This window comes from Myodes glareolus, chromosome 15, assembly GCF_982192425.1.
Source record: "Myodes glareolus chromosome 15, mMyoGla1.1, whole genome shotgun sequence".
NCBI classification, from domain to species: domain Eukaryota; kingdom Metazoa; phylum Chordata; class Mammalia; order Rodentia; family Cricetidae; genus Myodes; species Myodes glareolus.
In genome coordinates this window covers 70,820,959-70,846,563 of record NC_142040.1, presented here as the reverse complement: position 1 = coordinate 70,846,563, position 25,605 = coordinate 70,820,959, and the positions used below count along the sequence as shown (strand labels likewise).

The window sequence follows — 25,605 nt, the reverse complement described above, 5'->3', positions numbered from 1 at the left end:
ACTCCCATGGAAGCCCTGCCCCTTTCTGAATGGAGGAGGAGAGGACTGGGGTGGGGATAGATGGGAGGTGGGGAGAGGGAACAGGAAGAGAGAAGAGGGGGGAAAACTTTGGTTGGTATGTAAAATAAATGAAAACATTTAATACTAAAAAAAGGTGAATCAGCTCAAGTGATCAAGTGAGCCTGGGAAGGCTGGGCCTGTGGTAGGTGGCCAGGGAAGACGGGGCCTGTGGTAGGTGGCCAGCTCTTCCTTTTCTGGCGACCTTGGGCATGTGTCTAGGCCTAGCATCCATAGAGAGGAGCTTATAGTTTAGGTATGAGGATGTCAGTTATCTGTGGCTGTGTTATTTGTTACTCAGTCCTGTGTACCTACAACAAACATATTTGAGAAAAATATATTCGTCTGGCTTCATCCTTGTGCGGCTTCCAGCCCAAGCCCCTATACCCCTATAGGCCTATCACTTTTTGTCTCTGCGTGCTGGATGGCCGGGACTGCAAAGCCGTGGTCTAGGAAGTTTGCCTTGATGCAGCAGTAGGCGCCTCAGTCTTGTAGTCTCCTTTGAGGACTGTAACAACCTCATGCCTGGCCCCTCCGTCTGTTTAGTAGGAGTACAACCAAGTTTTTAACCCAGGGGCTATACAGGACATTTACACAAGTCATAGATAGCACCATGGAACTCACACCCAGGAAGCCCCAGGGGTTCAGTAGTAACCACTCTGCTGAGGCTAACCAAGTGCAGCCTACTGAGGCAAGATTTTCCATTTGCTCCCAGCTGGTGGCAAACTGCAGATGGCAAGACCAGGATGGTCCTGGCTGATGACTCATCTCTGCTCCTCGTGACCGCTGGTCTTCCAGCAGGCTGGTCCTGCTGGCTTTCTGTGGCACACGCAGGTTCAGGAAGGCCAGTTTTGGCCCAGGTTTAATTCCGCTTCTGCTGAAGTAAGTCACAGGTCAAGTTCAAGTGGAGACAACAGACTTTTCTCTCAGTGGGGGAACTGTGAGCTCGGGGTGCGGCGGGGGAAGGGGGAGAGAGGCTCTTCCTTTTGTCAGTCTACCTGAGGGAAGATGAGGTAGATCCAGGACTACGGTTTGCCCTTCCCTGGGTGTCTCCATCAGATTTCAGGCCTTTGGATGCTTACCTGCTGAGCAGTGGTATGTGTGTATGTATGTCTATTTGAGTTCACAGGAGGTACTTGGGAGCTCAGGAGGTCACAGCTTGAGGGCAGCCCCGTTAGAGCAGTGTGGTTGCGCTGGCGGGGGTTGCTCTCTGTTGGCTTCTCTGAGTTGGTTTAATGATGCTCATTCAGTCTCCATGTCTCCAGGATGCCTGGGGCTTCCAGACCACCGAAAGAGCCTTTGACTCAGAGTTCAGCTCCCAGGAGGCAGTGATGAGAGGGTGGTCATTTCAGAACAGGTGAGGGGGTTGACAAGATGGCTCAGCAGGGAAAGGCACTTGCTACACATGGCTAACAACCTCATAAGGGTGGGAGGAGAAAACTGTCCTCTGACCCTCCCCACATGCATGCCAAGTTGCACGTGCTCCAGGACATGGTTTATCTTGGCTCACAGTTTCAAAGGTTTCCGTTCACAGTCGCTTGGGCCTGTTGGGTTAGGCCTGTGGCTGCATGGTATAGCGTGGTGGGAACATAAGATGGAGGAGGCTACTCACTTCATGGCCGTCAAAAAGCAAAGGAAGAAAAGGGGGCTGAGGCACTATTATTCATTCAAAAACTTTTCCCTAATGATCTAACGTCCTCCCAGTACGCTCCACCTCCTAAAGTTTTATCACATTCCAGTAGTGATCCAAGCTAGGATCAAGCCTTCAACACAAGAACTTTTGAGGGACACTCAATGTCCATTTTATAGTAAGATAATGTATAGACCCCTTTCATTTCATAGCTGCTAACAGGAGGGCTTGGGGCAGGCAGGAAGGCTCAGAGGATAGAGCCACTTGCTGCCACATTCGAGAATCTCAGTTGTCCTTGACTTCCACATACGGGATCTGGGATGTTAGCACGTGGGATGTTAGGTACATCCTCTGTTGGATGTCTAGCTGGCAAGGGGCTTTCTCCCACTGTGTTGGCCGCTGCTTTTCTTGATTGACTGTTTCTTTTGCTGTCCAGAAGCCTCTGGGTTCCATGTGATCCTGTTTTCAATTGTTGGCCTCATTTCCCGAGCAACGGGATTCCTATTTAGACATCGTTACCTGTGTTTGTGTGTTACAGTGCACTCTTACAGCAGTTTCAGGTTTTACATTGAGGTTTTTGATTCATTTGGAGTTGACGTTTGTACAATGAGAGATAAGGGTCCAGGCTCTTTCTTCTGCACGTGGACATCCAGCTTCCCCGACATCATTTGCTGAAGTTGTTCTCTTTTTAGTGTGTGGCTTTGGTCTTTGTAATGAATTAGGTGGCTGTGGTTGTGTGGATGTAAATCTGGGTTCTTTAGTCTATTTACATATCTGTTTTTGTGCTAATACCATGTTGTTTTTGTTGCTATAGCTCTGTAGTTTAGCTTGAGATTGGGTATGTTGAGACCTTAGTCTTTTTGCTTAGAATTGCCTTCAGCCTTCCCTTTTAATTTCCTGTGAACCGCTGTTTTAGCTTATTGGGGTAGGAATTCTAAATCATAGCCACAGGGCATACATGAGCCAAAATAATCCCTTATGTAAAACAATATGTTATCTTATTTTTTATTAGAAAGAATAAGAAGAAAACAAGTTGTTGAATTGAGCAAAGGCAATGTGTTTCATTCAAAAAGGTTGGGAAGTAATTCATGTAGGCAGTTGGTGTGTAATCAATGCCATTGTGATCTTCCTCTTGCCTTCCCTTAACTTCCTGATCTCCATGGAAAGAACTCAGATGAGATGCACAGAATGGTGCGTATGGTGTAGGAATTTATTACGGAGTAAATTGCATTATTCCCAGTGGGTGAGGTTGTCCAGTGGCCAAAGAGACCATTGCAGAGCAGAATACTCTCAATGGCCGAGCATGGGCCATGGCCAGAGATACTACTCTGTAGGACACTCTTCCCGGGTGAGCGTGAAAAGTGGCCAGAGGGTCCACTTTCCCAACTTATATTTCAGGCAGATTTTACGCTATTGCAAAAGTCTCTGGAACAGCCTTCTCAATGGTCATTTCCCTGTCAGGTGACTGACAGGCATGTTTGACTTGACTCTTCCAGGAGGGAGCAATGGTGTGTAAAATCTCCTGTTAGATAGTGTAATCTTAAGGAGTCAGAATTCCTGATAGCAGTGCTAGATACTGATAGATTGGTGACCTTCCAGGAAGTCCAGAATGTCGTCTCCTCCCAGGGCCAGAGCTAGAACTCGGGTCCCTTTCCTTTGACAGGTCTTTTGCGTCTTACTATTCCAGTTCTTGGTTTTTAAAAGGAATTAATTATGAGGGAGGGGGCCCATCCATACCCAATGCCTGTCAAGCCTGCAGATACCTACATGGGCACCTAGCAATGCTAAGGGAAAGAACTGGGCAGGGAGGGTGACGGATGGGAGCCACAGAGTCGTGAGGAACACGGCAAAAACAGAGTGTGAATGTGATCCTAGAGCCTTTTGTTGCCCTCAGGAACTTGCGTTGTCGATGAGGTAAGATATTAAGAATTTGGGAAGAGAGATGGCTTACAGGCTGAGAGTTCTTCCTGTCCTTCTGGAAGCCTCCAGTTTGGTTCCCAGCATCCGTCCTGGGATGTCTCAGCTGAGCAAGGCACAGACAGGTGTGTGGATGATGAGGTGCTTGTGGGAAGTGTCAGTTAAGGGTGGTGCATTTACAGTACCCATTTCTCCAACAATATGTATTTGTTGTTTGTTTATTTAGTTAGTGATGCTGAGGTTGGAGCCTCGGGCCTCATATGCTAGGAGAGTGTTCTTCTATAAAGTTGGTTAAAATAGAGAAGTTGGGACTCCTAGTGCAAGCCTATAATCTCAGTTTCTGAGAAAGTTGAGACAGGAAGATCAGAAGTTCAAGGCCAGCCTGGGCAACTTAGTGAGACTCAAGTCAAAGGAGGCGTGCATCTCAGTGGTAACAGTTCAAGTAGCATGTGTGGGGCCCTGGGCCCAGTATCCAGTTCTGGGAGTGGGGGAGGAAAACAAGGAAGCCATGCTGATGAAAAGCGCTCATTAAAGACTGTGACACTCTTGAATAGTGTGACTGTAGAGACAGAGGGCAACTCTAAGCTGGAGAAGGCAGAGCTGCTGTAGAAAGACAACTGGAGGAGCCCCGGGGATGGGACAGCACCTAACATATGTGGGTTAAAGTGCACAGAATTGAACACAGGCGTGCGCATGCCCTCACCCACACATTTGTGCACATGCCCTCACACAGAGGCACACAGACACACTCATACACATGTATGCACACACCCTCTCACACAATGCATGCCTACATCCTAAAACCCATGTCTGTACACACGTGCATGCACATACTTCAGCGCACATACGCGTGGACACACTTTGGCATAGTGTATAAGCACATACACTTGCCCACCACGCCTGCATACATATACACACATTAACACACATGCTCACACATACGTACTTGCAGTACAGGTACAGCTTGACTCCATCTGTGGTTTGCAGCCATGTCAAGTTCCTGGTAGTGCTGTTGTGTCATATGTGGGGTACTGGCATCAAGGACAAGCGTTGAAGAGCGCAACTTCCTGTGGGCCTGTTAACTGTCTCAGGACGTTAGTGGGGGTTCCCCCTGATGCCACCTTCGCTTTCTGCTTAAATTTACCTTTGGTGACGTGGGCTGAAATGAGCCTGGCCCAGAGTGGGTTCCTATGCTCAGTGTCTCGAGCCTCCTTAAGCTGCTGACCCAGGAAGCGGCCTCCTGGCTACGGAGGGCCACTCCAACCCAGTCTGCTGAATACGGATGCTGCAGCTTCAGGTGACCTCTGCCACTAGATGCCAGTCCTCTTACCGTCTCTGCCAGCTGCCGGCCGTGACTGTTGGCTTTGCTGGATGCTATGCGGGCTTAGTGAAGGAGTGAAGCCACAGTTGAGCGCTGATCTTTATCTTTCCAGTATCCTTCCCACACCCCCTTCCCGCACCCCTTCCCGCACCCCCTTCCCGCACCTCCTTCCCGCACCCCATTCCCGCATCTGCTCTCTTTTAAATCTGTCTTTAAAATAATATATGATTTTATGATTTTATTATATTTTTATTGTTTTTACTGCACTATACATTTCTCTTCGCTCCCTTCCCTTCTTCCCCTCTCCCTTTCTACCCTCTTCTGTGAACCCCACGCTCCTGATTTACTCAGGAGATCTTGTCTTTTTCTCCTTCCTATTTAGATCCATGTGTGTCTCTCTTAGAGTTCTCGTTGATATCTAGGTTCTCTAGGATTGTGGGTTGTAGGCTGCTTTTTCTTTGCTTTATGTCTAAAAGCCACTCATGAGTGAGTACACATTATATTTGTCTTTCTGGGTCAGGGTTACCTCATTCAATGTGGTTTTTTCTAGATCCACCCATTTGCCTGCAAATTTCAAGATGTCATTATTTTTTACCGCTGAGTTGTCCTCCATTGTGTAAATGTACCACATTTTCCTTACCCATTCTTCCATTGAGCGGCATCTAGGTTGTTTCCAGGTTCTAGCTATGCTAAATAATGCTGCTATGAACATAGTTCGGCACATGTCCTTGAGCTTTCTTTGGGTGTATACCCAAAAGTGGTATTGCTGGGTCTTGAGGTAGATTGTTTTCTAATTTTCTGAGAAATTGCCATAGTGATAAGTGGCTGTACCAGCTTGTATTCCCACCAGCAATGCAGAATTGTTCCCTTTACCCCACATCCTCTCCAGCATAAGTTGTCATCACTGTTTTTGATCTTGGCCATTCTTACAGGTATAAAATGGAATCTCAGAGTTGTTTTGATTTGCATTTCTCTGATGGCTAAGGATATTGAACATAATTCCTTAAGTATCTTTCAGCCATTTTAGATTCAGCTGTTGAGGGTTCTCTGTTTAGGTCTCTACACCATTTTTTATTGGATTATGTGTTCTTTTGATGACCAATTTCTTGAGTTCTTTGTATATTTTGGAGATCAGACCTCTGTTTGATGTGGGGTTAGTGAAGATCTTTTCTATAGGCTGCCGTTTTTGTCTTGTTGACCATGTCCTTGCTTTACAGAAGCTTTTCAGTTTCAGGAAGTCCTATTTATTAATTGTTGCTCTCAGTGTCTGTGCTACGGCATTCAAGTATACTTCTCACTTTCTCTTCCATGAGGTTCAGAGTGGTTGGTTTTATGTTGAGGTCTTTGGGTATCAACATGTAGAAGAATGCAAATAGATTTATATCTATCATTATGCACAAAACTTAAGTTCAATTGGATCAAAGACCTCAACTTAAAATATATTTTTAAAGATTGATTTATTTTGCTATTTTGTGGGTATGAGTGTTTTGCCTGCATATATGTATGAGCGCCATGTGCCTGCCTGGTGCCCTCGAAGGACAGAAGAGGACTTTGGGTTCCTTGGTACTGGAGTTAAGATGGTTGTAAGCTACCAGTGAGTGCTGGAAACCAAGCCCAGTCCTATGCAAGAGCAACCAGCACCTTTAGTGGCTGAGCCAACACTCCAGCCCTGTAAAATACTTTTTGTACTTATTTGTTTTCTTTGTATGTGTGTGGACAGATGTGTACCACGGTGCTCATGGGGGTCAGAGAGCCACAGGGAGGCTTCAGTCCTCTTGTCGGTCTTGGCAACAAGCGCCTTCTTCCACCCAGCACCTTCTCTCTGATCTGGTTTTCTGTAGGTCTGAAAGGAAAAGGTCCATGGGAATGGCAGCACCTTCCCATGCTTCTGTGTGGATACATGAGGTCCTTAAACAGGAAGCTTTCGCTCAGGGGTAGATGTTCAGGCGGCAGTTGTGGCTTCTGGGAGTGAATTACTATCCAGGACATTTCTCAGTACTGCTGGCTGCACTTTAGCCCAGAGTCAGGTGGAAGCAAGGCAAACGTTTAAGTCAAAAGTGGGTAATTAAGGAAATGGAGCTGGTTGTGGTGACTTAGACCTGTAATCCTAGCATTTAAGAGGCTGAGGCAGGAGGATTGCCTGCTGTGAATCTGAAGGCCAGTCTGGGCTATAGTGTGAGAGACATTGTCAGGGAGGAAGGGAGGGAGGAAAGAAGGAAGGAAGGAAGGAAGGAAGGAAGGAAGGAAGGAAGGAAGGAAGGAAGGAAGGAAGGAAGGAAGGGAGGGAAAAAAATGTAAGCTGGTGTGGTACATGTTGTAATACCAGCCCTTTGGCGGTAGGGACAGGAGGACCAAGAGTTCAGGGTCATCCTCGGTTATACAGAGAGTGGAATTCTTGCACAGTCACGTGTCAAGGACTCTTGTTCTAGAAAGGGCAGCTGTGGCAAATACCTGGGTGCACCCCGACTCGGAGCGAGAGGGCCCCGAGGTGTTGCTGTGGTAATCAGGGGAGAGGCAGATGGAGGCAGCCAGAGGCACCCAGACCTTGGAGGGAGGATCGCAAGGGACTGCAGCTGTCCTGTCAGTGGATGGTCACAGGTTTTCATCTTCCTTGAGTGTAAGTCAGAGCAAAGGTTTCTGCTTTGCTGGCCCATCCTGGGTCTGAGGTTGGGGTCAACGAGCAGCTGTGGTGGAATTTAGAAGTTTCCTTCAACTTCTGTTTCCCTCTGTGTGGGCCCAGTGCCAGCTCCAAAGGACCCTCCCCGCCCACTCCGCTGTTTCTGCCTAATGCTTCAGCATCACTGCTTGACAATTCATGGGACAATAGTCATCTGCTAAAAATAGCAGGCACTGACCTGGCTGTCCCCCAGCTGTGGCTTGTAGTGGCACTAGCTTCCTTTCTTCGGATGGAGGACATGGGTGGGTTTCTAGAAAGTGCAGGTGCAGGTGCAGAAAAGCCAGGCTCACTCACCTAGTTAATAATTGAGCCCAGCTTGCTGAACTGTGGTGACCTTCTTCTCCCTGGTGTACAAATGCCCTGAGCAGGCTGGAACATGTTTCCAGAAGTTTCTAAGGCCCTCAGTGGGCACTGTGAGGCAGGGGAAGAAGAGACTCTTGCACATTTTGGCATCTCTATGCCCTGTGTTCCATGCTGGGCTGCACCAGGCCTTGCTGATTGGTTGGCTGTGATGGTGGGGGTTCCCCCAGCAGGCACCAGCTGGACCAGGCATTCAGTTTACACTGGGTGTTTGTGTTTGTATGTGCACGTACGTATTCATCTGTGAGCGTACACTCACTGAGTCAGTGCATGTGGAGACTGACCCTCGATGTCGGGCTGTCTTCTATGATCACCTGATCACGCCCTACTGTAGTTTTTGAGTCAGGGTCTCTCACTGAACTTGAAGCTCTTCGTTTTACCTAGACTGGCTAGCCGGTGAGTCCAGATCCACCTGCCTCTGTGTGCCCTTCATTCTTCCAGCACCGAGGTTACAGATGTGCACACATCACTCCTGTCGTTTACGTGAGGACTGGGGATCCAGACTCAGGTCCTAATGCTTATGTAGCCAACACTTTATCCCCAGTGAGCTTTCTTCCAGCCCTACAGAATGCTCTTTGTCATATGAAAGCCATCATGCAGCAGGGGGACACAGAACAGACAGAGCTGTCTTCTTGGGGGGGGTGGTCTTTAAGGGAGGTAGAGAGCCCCGGTTAGAGTGGGGAAGGGGAGTTAGGACTTCTTGCTCCCCTATGTGCAGGAGAAGTAAAAAGATTCTCTAGGACACTCTGACATAAGACACACTAGAGAAACTGGTGACTTTGTTTTTATTAAAAATGATCATCTTTAGCCAGGCATTGGTAGTACACACCCTTAACCCCAGGACTCGGGAGGTAGAGGCAGGTAGATCTCTGTGAGTTTGAGGCCTGCATGGTCTACAAAGTGAGTTCCAGAATAGGCAGAGCTGTTATACAGAGAAACCCTGTCTCAAAAAAACAAAACAAAACAAAACAAACAAAAAATCATTTTTAGTTTCCTTTTGTGGATAAACAAATTTGAATCCTTTGGGTTTATTTGCAGGGAGGTGTGGATGCATTGGGGGTGATCTTAAAAAGATAAAGCCTACTTTGCCTGTTAGAGGCTGTCACTCACAGGGACTGAAGTTCTGCGAGCAATTTTATTGGGGTCTCCAACCCTGAAGACACTCTTTTTATTCCTTAGCTTTAGTTTATGGAGGGGACTTTTCATCATGCCGGCTTTGTTTGCAGTGGGTTGGACTGTGTGTGGTGTGCACACCAGCAAATGCAGGATGCCTCTGCATTTCTCAATGACACGGAAAGTCACTGCTGAGCAATGGCATTCGTAAGGATGGCCATGTCGAAGTTTCTGCTATGAGAACAGCATTGGATGCTGAAGGGATAAGAAGAGCATTGTGTGTTTGAATATCTCTGCTGCAGAAGAGACGTGCAGTTTGAGAACACATCAATAGAACAATATGTGTGTGACTTTGAAAGTCCTTTTTCTTTTTCTATTTTCTTTTTTATTTTTGAGATTGGCCATGAACTGATTTGGTAGTATGGATGGCCCTAAATTCAAAATGATCCTCTTGCCTCATCCTCGTGAGTGCCAGGATCACAAGTGTGTTCCACTTTCTCCAGCTCTGAAAGTCACTTTTACTTAAAACAAAAACAAAATAAAACAAAAACCAAAACCAAACAACCACCCCCAGAAACAGTCTCGGTCAGAAAGTCGATTCTCTGCTGCTTCCTGCTTGCAGCCCTGTATCTCGCTTGACTTCCCACTTGCCTGTGTCCTGGCCCCTCCTGGGCCACCTGGTCCACAGGCCTTCAGTTCTTTCCTTCTCTCCGAGGCCCTTTCCCCAGTCTAGTCTCTTCTTCCTGTGCAGTCTCATTTTCTGAATCAGCTTGGCTAGCTGTAGTAGTGACACAGTTAATCAGACACCGGTCTAGGTATTGCTTCATAGGGACTTGGAACTGTGGTCAATGTCAGTATCAATCAATAGTCACCCTTTGTAATGTGAGGGGGTCTCATCTGATCAGTGGGCACTTTATACACAAAGCTAGAGGTTTTCTGAAGATGAAACCCTGCCTCCAGGTGTCAGTGCTGCAAGGTATGATGGCTCTAGCCTGCAATCCTAGCATTTGGGAGGCTGAGGCAGGAGGATTTGGGCAAGTTCATCCTGAGTTCTAGGTCAGCGTGAGTTAGAGTAAGACCCTGCCTCTAACGTACAGAAACAAAAGCAGGGTTTAGGGGATGACTCAGTGAGTAGAAAGCTCGCCACACAAGCACAGAGACGTGAGTTAAGACCCAGCATCTGTGGCCGTGGAAGGTGCGTGTCTGTAACCCTGGCAGCTCCCTGGACCCAACTGACCAGCCCACCTAGCCAAATCAGTGAGCTCAATGTTTAATTGGATCATGATGCTTTATATCAACCTCTGACCTCCACCTGCATGCACACACATGTATATGTGCCCTCCCACATACACCCACACATGCCTACAGGAGTATGCACACACAACAGCCATAACACAGCACAGATAGACAACCTGAAACCCAACAGTCCCACTGCACAAACTCCTGCCTATCTTCAGCCTCCAGGGCTGTCCTGTGGGTTTTGAACTTTGCCGACCTCACAATCATGTGAGCCAGCTCCTTAAAATAAATCAATCCACGCCTGAACCTCCTATTGGTTCTGTGTCTCCAGAGAGCCCTGGCTGGTTCTGCCTTAGCTTAGCAGTAAGATCTGCTGCTGGCCAAGCCTCCAAGCTGCCTGCTCAGCCCGGGCTGCTGTCCTGAGGGTCTCTGACAGTTGGATCAGCAGGATTCCTCCTGTCTGTTTTCTCCCACTTTCCATATTGCTGTTCCCTCCAGGCTTAGAGGTGTGGCCTGTCCGGCAGTATTGGGCTTCCCAGGATCCCTGGGCCAATGCTCTGTTGTAACTGCTAGAAATTCCTGATGATTTGGAACTGGGGTTTACCTTGCTGCCTTCTACCTCTTCCTCCTTTCCCTTTTTCCCTCCTTTCCCCTCCCTTTCCCCCTTTTCCATCCCCCTCCTTTCCCTTCTCCCCTTTACCCCTCTTTCTTTTTAGAGGTGGGTCCTCACTGTGTAGTCCAGGTTGACCCCAAACTCTGGTCTTTCTGTTTCAACTTCACACAGCCTGGGAGTACAGAGAGGCGCAACAGTGCCTGGTGGGGCTTGCCGTTTCACCTTGCCTGAAGTGCACATTTGCATCGGATTCTGATTACATCCCTGCCTCTGGCTGCAACCCTGAAGATCGTCCACCTTTCCTCATGTCCCTCAAAGTAATTCCACCATCTGGGCTCCCAGTGTTCGATGGGCCATCGCTTACATTCATGCTCCCTCCCTGACCTTTGATCTGATCCGCCTCCACAACTGGATTCACCTCCACATGTCCAACCTTTGTCAACAGGACTGTCTTTAGAGTCTCTTCCTTCGAGGCCACAATCTAGTGTTCACTCAGCTTCATCCAGTGTCTCCTAGCTTCCCTTCCTGTCACAGAAGCTGGGTGGTCTGTTATTCCCCCACACACACTTGGTACTACCTGTTTTCCGCCATTGGGACACGTGCCCTTCCTCTGGCTTCACTTTGTCCTCCGATATCCCCTTTCTGTGAATGCTTCTGGGTCCTTCACTGTACAACTTCGCTCTGACTTTGGTCCCTCTGCACTTTGGCTTTTAGTGTGCTTTACCTACAGATAAGGTTTGGTCAATTTCTTTTTTTCTTGAAAGCACAGCCAGGAACACCCTCAGCCCATTCAGTCTGAAGCCCAACAGAACTTGGTGCCTGTTCTTCACGCTTTGTATGTGTTGGCCTAAGAAACTTTGGGTGCCGTGTTCTGCCCTTTGTGGTTCTTGGTTTTGCAAAATACCACATGCTTCTTATTGTACAATGAAGTTATGTATGGCACACCAGTTTGCAACTTTAAAATACCATAAATTCAAGACGCATTTCCACCAGACTTGTAGCTCATGTCATCCTGGCACTTGGGAGGTGGGGGAAAGAGGTTTGCGCTGAAGCCAGCTTGGGCTGCATCGGAAGGTCTGGGCCTGGGCTAAGTAAGACTGTCTTAAAACCATCATCTCTTCCCCCAAGCAAACGTGTTTAGCACACCTAGCCTGCCAAGCACCCTAGATTAGCGGCATGTATTTGCACCGTTAGCTGTCTCTCTCTCGCTCAGAGACTGTGGTGTGCTGCTGCCTCCCAGCATTTGGAAAGGAAGATATTACCAGCCTGGGAAAGAACCCAACTCAAACTCAAGAGTAGTTTCTTCTGTATGCGTATTACTCTGATATCACCATGACATCACTATCTAAGTCACCACCATCATTGTAAGTCATGGACTGTCATTGTTTGGCAAGAGAACAAGATTTCCCAGGCTTGGCTCTCCTGGTGTGTTTGGTCCCACAGCTTCTGCGGGAAGACCATCCTCTGCATGGTAGGATGTTTAGCAGTGTCCTGACAGTCCCACATTAGGTGATAGGATGAACTCTCTCCCCAGTGGTGACAAATAACACTGTCTAGACACTGTCGAGTGTTCCCTAGGGACACAGCTACCCTGGGGTGAAAATCCCTAGCTCAAGCAGGTAGACCATAGCTCTAGAGGGTGAACTCTGTCTCAGGTCAGTTGCTTGCTTCCTTAGCAACAGTTTGATCCACTGGTTTTCATTTGCATATTCTTTTCCTGACATTCTCCTTGGTGTGCCTAGTTTCTGGAGAAGCTGAGAAGCGGTCCAGGGTAGCCCAGGACGACCTTGACAGAACACTTCTAAAAGTTGCAGAATGTAGACGCCTTTGTAGAAAACTGCCTATTGGCTTCTTCAGGACATTTCTGTCACAAACTCTCCTAATCAGAGGTCCCAGACATGTAAGCTCTGCTGCCTTTTTTTTCTTTTGTTTTTAAACAGGGTCTCACTATGTAGCCCTGGATGGCCCAGAACTCTATGTGGACCAGGCTGCCCTTAAATTCATAGAGATTTGCCTGCCTCTGCCTCTTGAGCTCTGGAGTCACTGCACCTGGAACATAGGTGCTCCCCTCCCCCTCTGAGACAGGGTTTCTCTGTAGCTTTGGAGCCTGTCCTGGAACTAGCTCTTGTAGACCAGGCGGGCATTGAACTCAGAGAGATCCATCTGTGTTGTGTGAGGAGAACCTCCTACACCACATCTGCCTGCCTCTGCCGCCCGAATGCTGGAATTAAAGGCGTGCACTATTTGGAATTTTATTGTTTGAATATTGACGTTAGACTATGTTTTCCTCTTGAGATTGTAACAGAGTAAATGAACGTGTGAAACTCCCGAATTGAGGGGATTAGTCCCAGGAGGCTTAAAACCTCTCCTCTTAATTCTGTAAACGACTCCAGATTTCCTTCAGCGCTTGCAGTGAGGGACACAGAGGACAAGCGGAGGCAGCCAGCCTGTGCTCAGGGAGGATGCAGCTCTTCATCCCTTCTGTGATTGTGTGATCTGTATTTTCCCAAGAGAGCTGCAACCCTGCTGTGTGTGTGGCAGTCTCTCTGTGTAACCCAAACTACCTCTGAATTTGCCATCTTCTTTCCTCACCTTTCCAAGTGCTGGGACTAGAGGCATGTACTACATCCCTGGCATACATTATTATTCTTTATCTTCGTACTTTTTCATCTTTTTACTTTTTCAAAGGGTTTTTTTTTAATAACTACTACTACTTGAAGCCAAAAAGGATGTGCATAAACATGCTAGAGTTTTCATACAGTCACCTTTTGAGTTTAACATGTTTATTTTCTAATACTCTTGAGCGTGTGCACCCACGTTGGACGGTTCTGGTGGGGAGGATGCTGAGCGGAGGACCCTGGCTGCTTTCACGCAATCTGTGTGCTGTTGGGAGAGGAGGGATTACTGAGCCGCTCAAGTTAAAGATGAGAACTGCTTCCTGGGGGAGGGTGGTGAGTTCTCAGAACAAAAGATAAGCAGCTGGGTCTTGTAGGGTTTGGTTCATGATGAAACTTCCCCTTTCTGCTGAGAAAGAAGCCCTTGATGAAAGACAGAAGCTAGAGGAAAACCTAGGGAATGACCATTTTTTGGAGAAAAAAAGACAAAAGGCTAGAGAAAGACAGAAGCTAGAGAATGACCTAGGGAATGACCATTTTTGGAGGAATTGATGAGAGAGTTTGGACTTTTCTAGAATGATGAGGAACCTAGAGGCGCTGGAGCGGAGCAGAGAGAAGGACACAAAGGCAGGAGGGACTAGGGATTCACGGTGGTAGCAGCTTTCAGCGATGTGACCACTGCTGTGGGACACACAAGGGTTCAGGTTGTGGCTGTGTGTGTGAATGAGGAGACTTCATTTGCTCTGGGTGGAGAAGCAGGTAGAAGCCTGAGACAAGAAAGCTCCCTGTGGTGACTGCTTTCCTTGGTGCCCCAGAGAGACCCTGGGCTACGGTGTGTGACAGGTGCTAGTCACCTGTGATAGCTGACCCCAGGGGCGTGTGAGGTAGAAGACTGCTGTAGCTCTAGCCTCACGGTGTAGCCCGACCCCTCCTCCATCCCCAGGGTATCAGTCTTCCTTCTAGCCAGTCCCTGTGCCGACCTCAAGCTCCATGATAATGTGGCTTTTTGTTCAAGTGGCTCCTGAGATCTGTGTTCATCGCCAGTTGCTTCTGCTTCTGCCACCAGAAAAACCTAACTGGATATGGAGAAGAAAGGAGGAGGGCGACATTGGTGTCACAGTTAGTGACTGCTGCTTGCTTAGAAACCACTGGATTTGATGCAATGTTGGAATAGAGTGTGCCTGAGATGCCCATTACTGTACCTGTGTGTGTGTGTGTGTGTGTGTGTGTGTATGTGTGTGTTACTTTCTTCCCCCAATTTCCCAAACACCCCATACGATGACATTTAGCTCAAAGCACTGTGCTCATCCGTCTTTTGGTGCTGAGCAAGTCTTCCTGTGAGGCACTGGGATGCATAATTTGGAAAGCTGCTGTCTGTCTCCTGCAGTCAGAGCCAGATTCAAATGTCGATCTTCTCCGGGTAAATACGGGCCCCATACATTTCCATCCCTGGGGCATGACTCACATCTCCTGGTGTTTGACTTCACAGTGTAAACGGGTGTCTTCCCATACATCTACATGTACTGGGACATTATTCACATGGTTGCTGACTTTCCGCTCGCTAGTGGTGTGTGCTTCTCTAAGGAGCAGGGAGACATTTGGGGTGTGTGAAGTTTTCTTGGCAAGAAAAGGCTTCTGATGTTAATACTTTGAAAGGGTTTTTAGTGTGGTACAGATTCTGTAGGTCGTGACTCCTGAGGGACCTTGTGGGGTCCCAGTCGTGATCCCCCTACCTGAATTTCATCCATGATTATTGTTGCCTTCCCCCTGTAGTAGTCTTCCCCTCCCCTCAAAAGCACATATTATGTGAACTCCCCACCCCTCTCGTCTCCTCTGCTGCTGAGGCCTTACGCAGGTCTGGGGACAGTGTACCTTCTGGGTCGTCTCTGTCCTCCCTCTCTGAGGAGGTCTACAGGTCCAGGGTAAGTCTATTCCACCACCCTGGGCCTTCAAGAAAGCAGTGTGGAAAAAGGGTAGAGCCAACCTGCAGGGTATGCAGTGTGAACGTGAAGGAGATGCCCGTCATTAACACCATTGGGTCTGGGGCTTGCTTGTTACTCCATTGTCACCTAGAATGCTCTGACCAAGACAAACTGCCCCCCCCCCCCGAAAGGGACTGCTGTGCTTATTATCACGACTCCTACGTAGACCAATACTGCCTCAATATCTACCTTCTCTCCCGTTCCTGCCTTCTTACCCTGGACCAACGTACCTCAGCTGCGTCTGTCAGCTCCTGCTTTCCCGTTGTAGAAAGAGGAAGTCTGCTCCTTGAGCCGCCCCGTGCACATCATTCCTACTTTAAACCTGGTATACACTCGAGTTTCCTGGGTTTGCCTTGTGCGTTCCCCATATGATCTAGTCTACTTCAGTTAAACCACCTAGCAACACCCTGAATCCCAGGTCGTTCAGACTGTTAAATATGCTTTTACTGGATAGTTCCTCACTCCTCACCAAGGCTGCAAGGGGATCCCACCCTCTTCTCAGGTTCTGTGAGCAATAAAGTTAACCTTCATTGTCCCAGCTGGAGTATTCCTCCCCTTCCCTCCCCTCCCCTTCTCTCCCCTCCCCTTCCCTCCCCTCCCCTCCCCTCCCTTTCTCTCCCCTCCCCTCCTCTGCCCTCCCCTTCCCTGCCCTCCCCTTCCCTTTCCTCCCCTGCCCTCCCCTTCCCTCCCCTCCTCTCCCCTCCCCTCCTCCCCTGCCCTCCCTCGTCCGATGTTTTTCTTAACGGATTGCTCTTAATGAATTGCGTTGCACTCCGTGTGTCTCTTAGCTCTTTTCCTCTACCTTTTCTTGTCTGCCCATTCTTGCTTAGCCAGTCACTCTTTTCATGACTTTTCTCCTTGGCCTAATCTTTTGTTGGTTTTTAAATCCTCTTTTAAAATTTGCTTTTGACAGATACATGGATCACCGGAATTATACATAATAAAAGCAATGTTTTGGTGCCAATGTGTGATGTTTAAGTCTGGGTGAGGTCTCGTCAAACAGATGTCACACCCTTATGACAGATACTTTTCAGACGTTTCCTTCTGGCTTTTTGAGATGCCCTGCTGTAGCTGTGGTTGCTCCACTAGACAACAGGTCCTGAACTATCTCAAGATCCACTGACCAACCTCTTCCCATCCCTCCCACCTGCTTTTAAATCCTTACAATTACTTCCATATTTCATTTATAATATCTTCCTCCTCTTTCTTCTCCCCCTCCTTTATTTCCCCTTTTCCCAGCTCTGGGCATTGAACCTTCTAGAACCTTGTGCGTGCTGACAGGCACTCAACCACTAAAGTATCTTTATAACCCTTATTTTGTCTGCCACCCTTTTTGGTTTCAGTCTTTGCTAGAAAATGCTTTCTTCCATTGATCAGTGTTTTTTGTTTGTTTGTTTGTTTGTTTTTTTAATGTAACAAGTTATTTTAAAGTCTAACAGCTTCAGTATACGGTGTCTCTTAGAGATGTTTTCTCTTGGTCTTGTCTCCTGGTTTGTCTGGTCATTTCTTCCCCTGTATTCTGTTGTAGCCCTGGGTGGCTGACTTCCCACCAGAGAGTTGCACAGGCAGACAGAACAGGGCAGACTGTTGCAGGCTGGCTTGTGGCCATGGTAAGTCCATTCTCCTTCTGGCTTGCCTTGTCCTTAGGTCTAGCTGTGGGTTTCCTACAGGAATGGCCTGCTTTGCGTGTTTGCTGTCAGTGGCAGGCCACATCCTTATGTTGTCTTTCTGTGGTTAATTCCACACTGGACTGTTTTCCTCTCTGATCCTCTGCTGGCTTCCTGCTTGGTTTCTCTGCCTTGCAGCCTGGTGAGTAAACAGCTGTCAAGAGGGAGCGTGAAGCTGGGCTCAGGGACTTCACCTTTCCGGGGACTGGGCCTGCCAGACCTGCTTGGCTGGAAGGTGGATGTGTCCACTAGATTCTTGTTTTGTTGAGCTAGCATTTCACAATGTGGCTGACTTGGCTGGCCTGGTACTCACTGTGTAGACTAAGTTGGTCCCTCTGCATCTGCCTCTCAAAGGCGGGCACTGCACCCTCAGCTGTGGACCAAAATATTGAGTCGTCTTTATGTACAGAGAGGGTCTGAGTGCTGCCCTGTGTTGCATCTGAAACCAGCAGTCTCTGGTTTGTTCTGCAGGGTCTTGCTGAGGAGAATTAAACTTTCATAGAATCAGAGTCAATCCATTTTAGGGTTTGGGGTTTGACACTGAGCTTCAAGCCACCCTTCCTTCCTTCTTTCCTCTTTTTCTTTTTTCTGTTTTTTGTTTTTCGAGACAGGGCTTCTCTGTGTAACAGTGTCCTGGTTGTCCTGGAACATGTCCCAGACATGTAAGCTCTGCTGCCTTTTTTTTCTTTTGTTTTTAAACAGGGTCTCACTATGTAGCCCCGGATGGCCCAGAACTCTATGTAGACCAGGCTGCCCTTAAACTCATAGAGATTTGCCTGCCTCTGCCTCCTGAGCTCTGGAGTCGCTGCACCTGGAACATAGGTGCTCCCCTTCCCCTCTGAGACAGGGTTTCTCTGTAGCTTTGGAGCCTGTCCTGGAACCAGCTCTTGTAGACCAGGCTGGCCTTGAACTCACAGAGATTCACCTGCCTCTGCCTCCCAAGTGCTGGAATTAAAGGAGTAAAGACTATTACTGCCAGGCCAAGCCATCCTTTCTAAGCCAAGTTTATAGGAGTCGTCTGAATTTCCTCCCAGTGTCTTTATGGCTGTATGTTTACTGATTCATTTTTGGGCTTACGACCAGGTAAAGATCCAGCCTCGCTTTCCCCCAGAGGCAGCACCAGCAACTGGATAATATGACTTCTTGATGCTACTTTATCTTTATTGTGAGTACTTGTCGTCTCATTAATGCTTTACTTTACCTCCTCTGCCTGCTGAGGAGCCGGTGTGCAGCTCACACATGCTTGTTAGCTCTTTGCCGATCTTTGGTTATCCTGGTCTTTACCCATTTGGATGATTATAATTATAGTATCGTAATTACACTGTTGGTACTCCAGGCTGATATTTAATACGCTCCCGTAGATTTTTAAATAAACCCCTGTGCACCGTGAATTTTGATTGCTGTTCTTCAATGACCTTTTAATTTTGCTTTTACTGTTTTTATTCAAAGGAATGTTATATTTTTTGTCTAGTACATTTTTATATTTATTTAATTCATTGTTTCTATGCTCTCAAAATATGTCTCTGTCTCATTGATAAATGAATTGTTTTTGACTATGTGTATATGTATATATGTATATGCATTTATTTTTGCTCTTAACTTTGAAACATTTATTGATGCTTGTTTTTGTGCGCCTGTGGAGAGGGGATGGAATGCAGGCCATGGCATACGAGGCACATGTGTGTGTATGTCAGAAGAAGATAGCCTGCAGGGACTTCCTTCTGTTTTCCTGTCATGGGGGTCCTGGCGATGGAACTTAGCTAGCCAGAGTTGGTGTCTAGCACCTCTCCTTGAGGAACCATCTTCCTGAGCACCTTAAGTATTTTCTCCTGCTTTGAGATAAGGTTTTGCCCTGGCTGGTCCAGAAGTTGCTTTGTAGTTCAGGCTGGTCTCTAGCTCACAGTGCAACCTGTCAAGTACTGGGATTAGAGATGTGAGCTCTCATGCTTGGGGTGTGTGTGTGTGTGTATGAGAGAGGAAGACAAGTTCTCAGTGTTTATCCTGGGATACCCTAGACATCTCATTCCTGATGTCTCCTTTTGAGTGCTGGGATTGCAGGTATGCGCCACCACACCTGGCTTTATACAAGTTTTATTACTCAGTCATTAACTTGTCCAGCAAAGCTGCTTGTGTGTTCAATCCATTGTCCAGGTCATTTCTTTTAACACTTAACCTTTAAAGACAAAGGACTTTTCCTGGGTCCTCTGCTCAACCCACATCCCACTTGTTTGCATTCTTATTCCTGTGTTTATTTTCTTCTCTCCCCATTTTACTAAAGCAGCAGTCACATACATTCAGAAAACCGTTTAGAAGCCCGTGAGCTTGCCGTGGAAAGCGGCAGTTATCTGCCCCAACCTCTGGCGTGGCCGCTGCTTACAGTGCCGGGCTTCTTCCTACCGTCCTCACTTTCACTTTCGTTCCGCGTGGCAAGAACCGGATGCCCTTCTGCCAGGGAACCTGCTCACTCATGATGAGTCTTGAGTCATGAGTTTGGGGTGACGCCGGCGCTCATGACTTGCTGTGGTGGCAGATGGAGTTTTTTGTTCCTGTCCCTCTGTTTCCCCCCTCCTGAGTCAGACCCCAGCCACCCATCTGCATTATTTCATATGTATTATTCTCATTCCTTGTCTGGTGCATGCGTGGGTGTGTGTGTGCGTGCATGCGTGTATGTGTGTATTTGGGACATGTTTGCAACCTATGTGGCCCCGGCTAGCCTCAAATTTGAGATTCTCTCGTGTCAGGCTCCAGAGTGTTGAGATCATAGATACATGCCACCATGCCCGCCTGCCTTTGTCTGTCCATACCAGGGCTGGCTGGTTTTTTTTTCCCCCAAGCTTCTCTGGTGGTTAAGGCCATTCTTAATCCCCCACCTCTCCCCACATCCACCTCTCATTCTGTCTTTAGCGCTTCCCTGTGGAGAAGATTAGCGACATTTTCCTGACTTCCTAACCATGCTTTTATCTCAACTTTCTAGTTTGATTTTACAAACTAGAAAGCAAAATCTGTATTGCTGTAACACAGCGTCCATCCCTTTGCTGGAGATCCTGGCGAGACAGGATCACCTTCTCTTTTCTCCTTGGTGATACATTTTAATTTCCCACAGCATGTATTTTACGTGGTCATTATCCTTGTTTTGGCTGTAAAATCATAGCTATTAACTCATTATTCTTTACAAAGAAAAAAACAAAATCGCAAAGCTGGGAAGCTCCCTTAGGTCAGACATTGCTTCAGTTATTCAGGTGTTAGGAAGCAAGTGTTTGAGGCCCGTGATCAACCCCTGCATGTCCCTGTGGCTACAGTGACCTAAGGGGCACACTACAGAAGTGTTACAGCCTCAAGCAGAAGTCATAGGTGAAGACAGTACTATCTCGGGGAGTCACTGGCAGCTTGTGGGTAGGTGATTCTTGAGTAGAAATCTCTAAGCAGTGAGGGAGGGTCTTAGACTAGACGAATGGCCTGTGTGCATACCATGGTGTGCGGGTGAAGGTCAGAGAACAATTCTGCTCACCAGATCTGGTGATGGGTGCCCTCACCTGCCCTGCTGAACCCCGGAATCTCCTTGATGGTCTGCGCTGCCCTGCTGGCTTCGTTTGCATTTTCCTTTACTGGTTTGAAAGGGGGCGGCCTGTGTATGACATTTGCAAAGTGTTTGTCCTGTGTGTCTCCTCAGTCAGCTGTTTGTCCCTCTTGTTAGCTGTCCACCCGGCCTTCCGCCTTCTGGTAACTGGAGAAGAAAAGGTAGGCAAATGACTAAGTGCTTTGAGTATAGGCGTGCGTCGTACAGTCAGATTTTAGGTTTTGTTTTTTTTTTTTTTTTTTTTTTTTTTTTGCAAATGTGCCAAACAAATACCTACTTTTACAACAGGTGTCAGTGACAGGGGACCACTGAGGCTAACAGGACACCACCCACCATGGATGCGGGAGCTGGGAGATGTCTCTTTTTCTATGTACTCATTGAGTGAATTGCTGTTTTTTTTTTAATTACACTTTTTAAGAATCTTTTTTTTTGGTTTATTTTATGTATAACTGATATATTTCTATTTATTTGAGCTGATTGATTTATAAGTACTGTGTTTACTTTTTATATTACTCAGAAGGAAAAAGAAATCTCTTTGACTAAAGGAAGAGGGTAGAGTGTTTGGAGCGTCTGCTAGAAAGAGTTTCCAGGGTCTGAACAGTGGGCAAAGCGTGGCATGTTGCATGTTGGTACAAAGGAAAGGTAAGGTCAGCTGCCAGATGTGCCCTGGTGAGAGGACAGTGGAGTGAATGAAGGAACCCGCCCCCTGGTATGTGGCGGGGGGGGGGGGGGGGCGTCTATCACTCACTGACAGTTTCAGCAGTGCTCTCAGATGGGCGGTGAAATCGCCTTCGGGAGCAGGTTTGTCCACTCAGTTGGCGTTCTTGGAGGCTTGTGTTTACAGACACAGTTTCTCTGTCGAAGGGCAAGAGCTTGTAGAACTCACTCCCTGTTAAGCCCAGACTGGCCTCAGGTTTTTAATTGTCTTGCCTCTTAAAACACTGAAATTTACAAGACAACCTGCCAGCTTCTCTCTTTCTCTTCCACCTCCTTTTTGTCTCATGTACACATTTATCTCTACAGTAAGTTTTCCTATCGAGAACAGAAACCAGGAAACCCAGGATCCCTGGCCCCTCTCTGGACTGACCTCCTGCTCACCTGCACTGTGTGTAGTTCAGCCTCCTCAGCTCGCTCTCCTAGACCCCAATTCTGTCCCCTGCCGCCTCCTGCAGTCACCCTTCTACGCTGGCTCACACCTGGCCCTGATGGAATACCTCAGTTCTGACACCAGCGCTCTGAAGCCTCCTTCCCTTCTCTCATCTGCGGCTGGATCCTGTTCACTCTGCAACCCCCGCCCCCCAACCAAGGCTCTCCGCTGATCTCACCCAGCAGCTCTGGGTTCCTGGCATCCCTCTCTAAACTCCTTTCCGCTCACCTCCTTCTCTGCCAAGAAGTCATTCTTCTTAGCTTCCTGACTTACCCTACCCAGTAGGAGAAACATCTCTAGGGACTTCAGAAGCCCTCACGTCCCTCGTGGCTCCCAAGGCCTCCCAGGGCTCACGGGAGTTGAATAACGGCATCTGAGGGACAGACAAGCAGAAAGGATCCATAGTGCTTTTAAAAGCTGCTGTCTCTAGACATGTCCTCCCTCGCTGGGAAGTAAGAAAAGTGGCCCTGGTGAGAAGGAAAACCCTCCGGAGTTGGAGTTCTGAAGCCCCTGGAGGGGTAATCACTCACCATTTGTTTTGCCAGCTTTGTTTTTTGAGGGGACTTCTGAACAAATCACCTGTAATCCTTACTGTGGCTGTGAACCACGTGATGGGCAACCATACTTAGGCCTGGGACTTGGGACTCAGGGGAAGTGAGCAGCCTTCAGATGGGAAGGGTTATAGAGGAGGTGTAAGTTTCAGTGTGTGTTGGGGAGTGTCTGTGAGCCCGCAGAGGGAGCTGAGCAGTGGTCTGTGTTATGCCCAAGTCCGCGAAGTCCCCACCAAAGCCAACAAGGAGACCAAGCTCCGTATGTGCCTTTATTTTAAGCAAGTTTGCAAACTCTGTCTCTCTGCATGTCCAACGTATTGGAATAAATGGAGAGCCCTGAGCTCAGTGAGAGTTGGGTTTTTATAGTAGTAAAGGTAGTGGGGAGGGGTTTTTGATGTTTAGGACCCCTGATTGGCTGACATTTGTCTAGGCGTGTCCTGGTGAGTGTGTTTTGGCAGGTGGGCCTATCTACAGTGGTTGGAATGTCAGGCATTTCCTTAATCTCAGTTTGTGGGTTTTTTTTTTTTTTTTTCCTGCAGCCAGGTATTGCTTCAGGGTAAACTACTGAGACTCAGGCCTCTATTTAAATTTATTGATGGCAGAGTTCTGCTCTGGCAGGTGATAATGGTTGGAAGTAAAGAACCGCCTTTGGGTGACCTGTCCATACTTAGCTTTTCCTGGCTGGCTCCCACAGTCTGGGATGGGGGGGCTTGAACTGGAACAATGGGGACACCCTGAGAATGTGATGGGGTTCAGGGGAGGAACTAAGGAATCAAGGCTATCCTGTTGCTGGGTGGGGCTTGATTCCGGCCTCTCTCCTTACTCTCTCCTGGTCTCACAGACTGGGCCCTAAGTCCTTAGTTCTGAAGTCTGGTAAGTCAGAAATCCAGGTGACTGCAGAGCCACACTCCACCTTCTATGCACAGCTCTTGTGCCTCTTCTTGTCCCTAGCATAGCACTCCTGGGTTTGTAGTGGCATTGCTCCGAAAGCCACCCCGATTTTCATGTCATTTTCTCTCTGTCTCAGACCTCCTGGATATGTTTTTATCCACAAAGGGACTATTTCCAAATAAGATCACATTTGTGGATACCAAGGACTAAGATATCCCCCTACCCGGTGTGAATCTCTGTTTTGAGACAGTACCCCACCAGGAAGCCCAAGTTAGCCTCAAACTTGGGATCCTCCTGCACTGGCTTCTCTAAGGGCCCTGCTGCAAATATCTTTATTACTATTCCAGAGCAGTAAATTAGATTATGTCAATATGGTCACTTCCGTAGTAACTGAAGGAGAGGGGAGCATGGCTGAGAACCTGGGTAACAAGGTTGCACGTGTACCCTCCAGGATTATGCCTGCTTTCCCAGGATTCTGTCTTCAGTTGTGAATCCCTGCCCTGACATTTCCCTGGCTGCCCTGGTCATCACCTTCTAGTCAATTCTAACTCTGGAAATCACCAGCTTTTTCCTTTTCCATGGATGGTGTCAGCCTGAAGCTGAAGAGCTGAGAGGTGGGGAGCATCCTTCTTGGAGGGGGAAGTGCTTTCTGAGCGAAATTCATCCAGGGCATGGTAGAACTCACAAGTTGGCAACTTCTTCTTGGTTGTGCCTGGGGCATTTATTGTTCCTGGAGTAAGCTGGACAGCCTGTTCCAAGCAAGGAAGAAAACACACCAAAGCAATAGAATGACGTCATTGTGTGCACTTGTAATCCCAGCATCCTTTGTGATTAATTATACTTGCTATTATGAAGCCCTACTTCAACTCGGTGCTAAGTACGAACCTATACTTCAAATTGGTATGTGTTGAGTGTGTACACAGGCATTCTAATGGTTTTGGATTTGGTGTGTTTACAAAGAGACCTAGATTTTTTTCCTCAATGTTTTCTTTGTCAGGGGCCCAGTCGCATAGGTCCCTCTGCCTTCTGTTCCCCACCCTGCTCTCTCTTTCTTTGATTGCTTTCTCTCCACCCCGAGGAGATGCTGCCTTCTCAGTCAGTGGCCACGGTGCTGTTAGCTCCGGCTTGTAACCCTGCTCTGCTGGCTCTGACCATGCTTGGTCTTTCCCTCCGCGTGCCGTACAGAGCTGCTGCTTACAAGCAGCAAAGCGTGTGTATTCTAACAGCTGCACGCTTTCAACAGGTTGGCTGTGCACTGCTGATGTAGGTGTGCCCTCTGAGAATGCGTCCTTAGGTGATACTGTACTGACGCCGTAGGCTGTGCTCCCGAGAGCCTGCGCGGGCCAGTCCCTCCATGGCCTTGTGGTGCAGTAAAACCACAAGGTAAACCGGAGACATGAGGCTGTTGCCATCATGATAGAATGTTCTGTTTTACTATAAAAAATTCTTTTTGTTAGTAAAATGATCCATTAAAAAAAAATAATGGCCAGTGCTTTAGAGCTAGCCCAGGTTCTGAGGTAAATCTCCAGAACCCACATTAGAAAATTCCAGACGTGGTAGATGGCACGTGTTCTCCTGGTGTTGGGGGTGGAGACGGGTAGTTCCCTGCTCATAGTTCATCCAGCTAGCCTACATGACAAATTACAGGCCATTGAGAGACCCTCTCTCACAAAACGGGTGTCTCAGGAATGGCCTCGAGGCTGTCGTCTGCCTTCTACAAGCATGTACAATTATGTGCATGCACATTTGTACACGTGCAGTTTCACACACATGAACACACACATGTATGTATACGCACATAAAAATGATGATAAGTGTGAGATAGGAAATATATAAACCAGCAACATATTACATATTATTGTCATCAGATACAGTGTGCTGAACATCGCTTTTTATGACTGTCGACGTGATCAATTTCCTCACAACCAGTTCATCATCGGCATGACATCACGGGGACTGTGAGGTCAGTGAACGGCAGGATGTTCTACTGTCATCTTAACGTGTACAGTGTGTCACCAGGCACGTGTGGTGTGTGACTGTATCTGCACCTGTATGGTCATCTCCCTCTCTGAGATTCGGGGGCGTCCATCTCCAGTATGCTTCCCTTTGCCCCCTTCCTAGTCGGTCCCTGCCTACCTGAGGCGGCCACTGTGCAGATTGCTTTAAAACTGTGGATCAGTGGAGCCATGGCAGAAGCCTCTGGAATCCCAGAGCCTACCCTGTGACGGGCTTCCTTCACCCATCGCAG

The 25,605-nt window shown here is 47.8% G+C and overlaps 1 protein-coding gene across 2 annotated transcripts in view; it reads left to right on the top strand.

The window, feature by feature from the left end:
• Ankrd33b (ankyrin repeat domain 33B) overlaps nucleotides 1-25,605 on the top strand; it is a 75,612-nt gene that overhangs the window by 5,393 nt on the left and 44,614 nt on the right. Inside the window, exon 1 of one of the 2 annotated variants that reach the window (XM_085676583.2) lies at nucleotides 7,398-7,542. The exons of the other annotated variant lie outside the window; for it this stretch is intronic. Coding sequence (XP_085532709.2) covers nucleotides 7,444-7,542 — 99 coding nt within the window. The 5' untranslated portion in view covers nucleotides 7,398-7,443. Of the gene's footprint in view, nucleotides 1-7,397; nucleotides 7,543-25,605 lie in introns of those variants that run through there. 2 annotated transcript variants of the gene reach the window in all.